Raw genomic sequence first — 8,408 nt, 5'->3', positions numbered from 1 at the left:
TCTTACTACCCTACTGCATTCATAGGGAGGAAATGTGAGAAGGGCAAGCATGCAAAACAAAAGAGGAATTCTTAATCTTAGGACTCAATCTACTCATTTTTATTTTGAACTGGCCTCAAATATTTTTCTTCACATAATAAAATGAAGAAACACCAAATAACAGTCATAGGTGGAACAAAAACTACATTGTTGTAAACATCTGCTGTAAAATTTTATGTAGTCTAAGAGAGAGCACTGCATATTAGGAAGAGCGAAGTGCAGAGTTGGAACTATAAAAGGACTGGTTTCAGGTTCTGGCATCATCACTTACTACAGGGGTTTGTACCAAATGTTTGACTCGGTTTTGGAGTTTTATGTTTTTTCCTCTCTAGTAAGATAGTAATAATATCTTTCTTAGGTCACTTTTTACGAGGACTAAATGAAAAAGTACATAATGTACATTAAAAAGATTTACACAGCTCCTAGAATATGGTATTTTTTCAGTCTTATTACTTTGCTCCATATAAAACAACTATAAAAATAACAAAATAATAATGTTAACTGATGAAGAAAAAAGGACATTGCTCTATTTATCAAACCAAATAAAGACAGGAACTAAAAGAAACTACTGCAGAAATAGCACTAAGAAACGTGAGTATGAGACTTTCAGATTGTAGAGACTTTTGTTAACCTAATTAAGACAAAAGAACCTTAGTTGGCCTAAGGGAAACTCCCAGTGACAAAATTGTGAGAACGCAGAGATTTGTGCTGAATGCCTCTCAGAGAATGGAACTCGAAGCCATATTCAAGGGATTGACAGTATTATAATTGATTCTGATAGACTTCAATATAAACACAGCAGAGAAAAAAATTAGACCATTAGCAAACATATCAGTATTATTATTGTGTATTTGCACATTCTGTCATGTTGAAAAAAAATTTTAGTACATATATCATTCTTATATATATGTCATTTATTAATTTTTATGTTTAAATATTATTTATAATTTGTAAATGCTTCTAAACCAGCAGTCTCCTAGCATTGATTTAAATTTTCCCATGAAATAATTGTCATTTTGCATTCAGTTCCCCAAGTGCCTCAGCTGTACTGTCATAAGCAATATTCTTGAACTGTAATCTACTGTAGGCCACACAGTAGAAGAGGTGTATGCAAGTTTTTCTTTTCCACTTGAGAATTGTCACACATCTCCAATGCTATGTAAAATAAAGTGATTGCTATAAACAGGATCTTCAAGTACAAATGTGCTTGATGTGCCCCAATTCTTAGCTTTCCCTTGCAATAACAGGGTTAATGTTTTGGAAAAATATATTTTAAAAGAAAACTGCAAAACTTGCTGCTACATCAAAAATCAACTTGGCTACTATTAAAATTATATTTAACAGAGTTGCCATATCCAAGCTTCTATTTTTCAGTTGGCTATACACAGATGTGGATCTAAAGGAGGAAGTGCGTGACTTTCATCTTGACTTGATAATTTTATGTTGATTACAAATTATATAGATGGAAGAAATGTGAAATAAAGTGTAACGAAGGCCAAGAAAAGAAGGGGATAGCATAGTTCAATGGCTAAGAAAACCAGTTTTGGAAGCAGAAAGACATGTTGAACACAGAGTTCCTCAACTTATTAGTGTATGACCTTTGGCAATTTATTTAACATCTCCAATTTATTTCCTTATCCTAAAATGATTGCTAATACTCCTATATCACTGGATCATTATGTAAACTAAGTAAGAAAGTAGCTCTAACATTCTTGTCAGTGTCTTGAACATAATAAGCATAAAGGTATTGTTAGATTTGATCATTTATGTTACTACCTTCATGATAATAAGTAATCAATTATTATTAGTTGTTGTGGATGTTATAATCATTATCAAGAAAAGAAATAAAATAATTGATCTGTGATGGGCAGTACTCACTCTTGGCTAATTTCAACTCACAGTTTTCCTTTGGCCCAGTCCTTACCTCATTTGTAGGAGTGGGAAAATTTGGAGAAATGTTTTCCCCATTGTGCTAGAATATAGAGCTTTAGGCTGAGCTAAACAGATCAAAGGAGTTAACCAACTCCTTCTTAAAACAATCCTCCCAAAGGATATCTAAGTGAATGATACAGATTTATGCCAAGCCTTATTGGGAAGACTGAATCCCATTTCTCTGATTCTTGCTAATGGTCTATAGTCATGTGCTCCTGCTTATTTTTTGGACCAGCCTTTTCTTGACATAGAATATGAAATGTGAACTTTGTCAGGATACAAGTGATTAAAGTTTCTTTTATCCAAGTTCCTAAGTCTCCATTCCCAAATACCTGATGAGTGAAAATGTTTCAGAGAACAAAACGCTTTATAGAAAAATCAATTTTATCAAAATTGAAAAAAAAAAAAAAGAAAAATCATATTCTACTTCCTAATCTTCTATTGGTGCAGCTCCTTTTAGCAAGTATAGTACTTGTTAAATAAGCACATTCTTTTGGGGCAGAATTCTAGGGAAATCACAAGTTTCCTGCCAGAATAACGCTTTTCTAGACAATGGAAAACAGTCCAAGAAACTCGCTTTTTTTTTTTTTTTTTTTTCTGAGACAGTTTTGCTCTTGTTGCCCCAGGCTGGATCTTGGCTCATTGCATCCTCTGCCTCCTGGGTTCAAGCCATTCTCCTGCCTAAGCCTCCCAAGTAGCTGGGATTACAGGCGCCCACTATGACGTCCAGCTAATTTTTGTATTTTTAGTAGAGACAGGGTTTCACCATGTTGGCCAGGCTGGTCTCAAGCTCCTGACCTCATGTGATCCACTCGACTCAAGCCTCCCAAAGTGCTGGGATTACAGGTGTGAGTGCACCACGCCCCGCCTGAAACTCACTTTTTAAGAGACAGTAGGGGATGGGGAGTTGGGGTGCAATGGCAAGAAGATTCAGTGTGCTCGAGGTGGGGAAAAGTGAGAGGTAACAGGGCCTCCATACGGAACCAGAGGAAACCCTGCCGCCTTCTGGACTCTCTGGAGCTTTGGCCCCGCCCCTGTAACCATTACTGATTTGCCATCTTCTATTACGAGTGCCGTCTCGGCCACCGTAGTTGCGGAAGTTTGCGTGGCGTGCCGTAGGCACGTAGACCTACGAGGCAGCGTAGCCGAGACCGGATGTAACTTGGCGAGGCCAGAGGAGGCCATGGAGGACCTGCGGTACAGAGTAAACGTCCATCTCCTGAACGAAAACGAGCAATGGATCTCTCTAGGTACCGGTCACGTCTTATCCACTTACGACGAGCAGTTCCAGGGCATGTCGCTGCTTGTTCTGTCGGATTCAGATGCGTCAGTCATCCTGCGGTCACAGATACCGCCAGACAGGCCCTATCGGAAACATGAAGGGACACGAATTGTTTGGTATGAAGCTGAGAACCGTGGTTTGGTGCTGAATTTCCAGGACCCAGCTGGCTGCCAGGATATTTGGGAAGAAATTTGCCAAGTTCAAGGTAAAAATCCTTGTGTCCTAAACACACAGGACGTTTCAGATGAATCAGAAGAAGAATTTGGTGAAATGTCAGAATTTAGTGATATGATTGCGCTGCCTGACTGTGAACTCGATACACTTGATCAGATTGCTGACATAGTTACCTCAGTTAACTCGTCACCTATCCATAGAGAAAGGCTGGCTCTGATGTTGAAAAATGAGGCTTATATTCAAAAACTACTGCAACTGTTCCACACTTGTGAAAACCTAGAGAATACTGAAGGTTTATACTGTTTGTATGAAATTATTAAGGGAATCATACTCCTCAATGAAGGGTGTCTGTTAGAAATAATGTTTTCTGATGAGTATATCATGGATGTGGTGGGATGCCTTGAGTATGATCCTGATTTGGATCAGCCAAAAAGGCATAGGGACTACTTGACCCACAATGCAAAGTTCAAGGAAGTTATACCAATGACTAACTCTGAACTTAAGCAAAAGATACATCAGACATACATAGTACAGTACATTTATGACATTCTTTTGCCTGTGCCAAACATGTTGGAAGAGAAGTTTCTTTCTACACTTGCAACATTTATTTTGTACAACAAGGCTGAGATAGTCTGCACGCTGCAGAAAGATCACACATTTTTATTTGAAGCTTTGGCACAATTGATGGATGAGACTATACATGAAAATAGACGGTGTGAATTGCTATTATTTTTCAAGGAATTATGTTCATTTTCTCAGGCATTACAGCCTGAAATCACGGATGAACTATTAGAAACGCTGCTACAGTTGGGAATTCTTCCTGTTCTTAAAATCGTAATGATCAGTTGTAATTTGCAAGTAAGGTCAGCTGCTGCAGATATATGTGCTTATCTAGTGGAGTACAGTCCATCCATGATCCGAGAATTTATAATTTCAGAATTCCACATGTGCAATGATAATGACCTTTTCATTAATGTAATAATTAAACAAATGATCTGTGATACTGATCCTGAGTTAGGAGGTGCTGTTCATTTGATGGCAGTTCTCCGTACTCTACTTGATCCAAGCAACATGTTGTCAACACCTGAGAAAACTAAAAGAAGTAAATTTCTACATCTCTTCTACAAACGTTGCATGCATGAATTTGTAACACCACTTTTAGCTGCCACCTCAAAACACAACTGTGAGGAGGATGATATGTTTGGATATGACAAAACCAAAAATTGCCCTAATAATAATCAAACAGCACAGCTGCTTGCTTTGATATTAGAGCTACTTACATTTTGTGTAGAACATCACACATACAACATGAGAAAGTACATCTTGAACAAAGACTTGCTAAGAAAAGCCTTGATCTTGATGAAATCAAAGCATACTCACCTGATTTTGTGTGCTCTTCGCTTTATGAGAAGGATAATTGGCCTTAAAGATGAAGTTTATAATTGTTACATCATCAAGGGAAATCTTTTTGGGCCAGTTGTAAATGCTCTTCTAGATAATGGCACTCGGTACAATATGTTGAATTCAGCTATTCTTGAGCTATTTGAATACATAAGAGTGGAAAATATCAAGTCTCTTGTTTCACATATAGTTGAAAAGTTTTATAACACACTTGAGTCGATTACATATGTTCAAACATTCAAAGGGTTGAAGATTAACTATGAACAAGAGAGATACAGACAAAGTGAAATACGAAAGAATTTACATTTTGTACTGCAAAATATAGTAGTTTTCAGAGGCACCAAAGAAGAAATGGAGGTGAAAGAAGTGTGTTTTACAGAAGATGCAGAAGAAGCAGATATGCCACCACTGGAAGATGATGATGAATTTATGGAGACCAAAAGAACCCAAGAACATGAAGACATGATAGACTCTCCTAAAAGAAAATCTTCTGGTGATTTCAGTTTCTCTTCATCTTATTCTGCTTGTGCTGCTATTGGAACAAGTAGCCCAGGTGATAACACTGTGGTTTGTTCAGTGGATCATCCAGATGATGAAAAAGAAAAAGAAGATGAAGAAGATGAAACATCCCCCAAGAAGAAACCTCATCCTTGCTCCTAAAATCTGTATAGGGGACCCTCAACATAATTCTATAAACATCAGTGAGTTAAGAAGACTGATTCCACAAACTTCTACATGTGAACTTATAATGATAAATTACAAATATGATAAGTTAAGAAGGTTTAATTCTATAAAAACAAAATTGCTCATAATCTTTAGAAAAATAGTAATGAACACCTGGGTGATAAACTTAAGCAAGAAAGTCTTAATTTGGGGCATGATTTGGAAACCGTCTCTGGAGAGGAAAGTCTTAGTTTGGAGTGGGGAAGAACCAGGTTGATAAAATAATATTAATGTAATTTTGTTCTGGAGGTATATTATTAAAAACAGTGGTAATAGTTCAGTTGAAAAGCCTACATTACTTGTATAATGGTTCTAGCTATGGTATTCTTTCCTTCAGTTACCTTTTTTAACACAAAATTTTGTGTTTATATGAAAAACAAAGTTAACTGTAAAAACAATCTGTTCAGACAATTCTGTAAAGATATAACAAAATTTCAGCTTATAAGTAATTGTAAGGATGTAGCTTTCAGAATGAGCTTACATTAATTAAAAAAACAAGCTGAATTTACAATGTGGAGTTATTTGTTTTTATTAAAACAATAGAAATATATTCTCTCACAGTTCGGGAGACTAGAAGTCCAAAATCAAGGTGTCAGCAAAGCCATGACTGCTCTGAGACACTGGATAGCATCCTTCCTTGTCGTTTCCTAGCTTCCCTGGGTTGGCATCTTGGAGTTCATTGGCTTGTAGCTGTATTAGTCCAAACTTGGCCTCTGTGGTCAATGGCATTCTTCTGGTGTCTATGCAGTTGTTAATGTAACTTTTTTTTTAGATGGAGTCTCACTCTGTCATCGAGGCTGGAGTGCAGTGAACCTCTGCCCTCTGGGTTCAAGCAATCCTCCTGCCTCAGCCTCCCACATAGCTCGGACTACAGGCATGCACCACCATGCCCAGCTAATTTTTGTATTTTTTGTGGATACTGGGTTTTGCCATGTTGGCCAGGCTGGTTTCGAACTCCTGACCTCAAGTGATTCCCCACACCTCGGCATCCCAAAGTGCTTGGATTACAGGCACGAACCACCATGCCCAGCCTAATATAACTATTTTAGGTAAGAGATGGCAAGCATCAGTCCAGTAGTAGTTGCAAAATTTTCGCTACGATCTTGGGAGTGAGTAGAACAGAGTGCTTTCTACTTCCTAGAATGTGCCTAGGTAAAGTTTGAATTTTTTGTATAGATGGGGTCTCAATATGTTGCCCAGCTGGTCCTCAAATTCCTGGCCTTAAGTGATCCTCCCACCTCAGAAAAATTTCTGTTTTGATGTTATTTCTCTTTATTCTTCTATCAGCTAGTTTTAATCTGCCATTTTAAAAATTAACACTGTAGGGAAATAAAAGAATATTTGCATTTTTTGCTGTCTTTTTCCCAGTGAGTTTATAAGGGAAGATGAAGGAGGACATCAATATAATGGGATACAAAAATAAAATGTTTTTGAAGAAAGAAGAAGGAAAAGATGAGAAAAGGACAGGCATTCTATTGAGCTGTGTAACCTCTATGAGCCCTTTTCTAGTCTTAGCTACTTAATGTTAGGGAAACCAGCGTGACAAGCAAAATGGTGAAAAAGCAAATTGGCCATTAGATGGCATAACCTGCTATTAAGGGAACATTTAAGAGGGCAACAAAACAGCAGAGCAATCCTTACTGCCTACACAGTGAGTGAAAAATTAACCAAAATGTTCAGTCTCTCTAGCCATGGTGAGTGAGAAGATAATATGTCAAGGAAGTTTATTTCATCTTTAAGTTTTCCAGAAGTAACTTCAAAAGGAACTTTAAGTAGGTTATTGATGATACAAAAAGAAGAAACATTTTGAAATGGCCCTGTATTTACCATAAAATCCAGGTGAGCATTTTTGAAGAGGTGCCCTGGACTCTTCAAGGTTTGAACACATGCTTTGCACACATGACTTCTGGTAATTTTAATGGCTTAGTGACTTTCTAAACAACAAAAAGGGAGAGAGTGATATAAAAGATAAAGCAAAAGCTTCATATTCATACAGCCCTTGATGGTAATGCAGGCCCTGATGCCTACCAGTTCCGTGACCTTAGACAATTTACTTATTTTCTCCTCGAGCCACAATTTCTCCATCTTGTTTTAAAAATTAGAAACTATATGTAAATTATCTGAAACATGTTTCGCACTCAAGAAATAGCTTTTAAAAAATCATTAGCGCAGGAGCAGTAGTATAATTATTTCTAAGAAGATGAGGGATCAAACCAGCTATAACTACTTATATCACAAGTTATGTTCATAAATTAATAATCTTATATTCTGGATCAATTTGACAGCAACTTAACAAATTAAAAATTAAAGAGTTCAGCCCTGGTTGGAGGATAATTCTATGTGTGTATATTGTGTCCTGCTGAGACACAACTGAAATAAAAACAAAGTAGAAAGAAAAATATACTCTCATATAGCAATGAAGACACTTGAGTAGAGTAATGGCTAGCATGTTAACCAAGGAATGGGTGCTAGATGACAGGAGTAAAGAGTGAAATTGAAATTAGAAGAGTAGGAGCAGAAGTGGGGAGGGAACTGAAGATTTGTAAAAGTGACAAGAGCCACTAAGCCTTATTCCTTCCATGCTTAACCCCAGTAAGCAGAGCAGGCGACTAGAATGTATCCCTACATAACAGACCAAATGTCTTTTCCCTAAAGCAAACGAAATAACAAAGCTGAGGGCCCTGATATGGATGTTGTTTCCTCAGAGTTAAGCTCTTTAAGGTGTTGAAAGGTTAAAATGCTGAAAGTTTACCACCCTTAAAGAACAAATCAGTGTTTTCAGGAAAGAGCCATATTAATGCCTGGCTCTCACCGAAGGAGTACAGTCTGAGAGTATAAATGGTGCCTTGAACGTGTT

General features: G+C 37.3%; 1 protein-coding gene across 1 annotated transcript; it reads left to right on the top strand.

Annotated features, from left to right (window-relative positions):
- Positions 1 to 3,112: 3,112 nt before the first annotated feature.
- PPP4R3C (protein phosphatase 4 regulatory subunit 3C) lies at positions 3,113 to 6,112 on the top strand. Its single transcript, XM_002762741.6, has one exon. It carries the CDS (start codon positions 3,155 to 3,157, stop codon positions 5,486 to 5,488), a length of 2,334 nt encoding a protein of 777 aa, XP_002762787.1. The 5' UTR covers positions 3,113 to 3,154; the 3' UTR covers positions 5,489 to 6,112.
- Positions 6,113 to 8,408: the final 2,296 nt, after the last annotated feature.

The sequence above is a fragment of the Callithrix jacchus genome, chromosome X, assembly GCF_049354715.1.
Source record: "Callithrix jacchus isolate 240 chromosome X, calJac240_pri, whole genome shotgun sequence".
In the NCBI taxonomy this organism is placed as follows: Eukaryota; Metazoa; Chordata; class Mammalia; order Primates; family Cebidae; genus Callithrix; species Callithrix jacchus.
Note: the sequence above shows the minus strand (reverse complement) of the source record. Positions and strands in the feature narration are given on the sequence as shown.

Excerpts from the sequence above, each read along its gene's own strand:
- PPP4R3C (XM_002762741.6), top strand. The coding sequence starts at position 3,155 with ATGGAGGACCTGCGGTACAGAGTAAACGTCCATCTCCTGAACGAAAAC.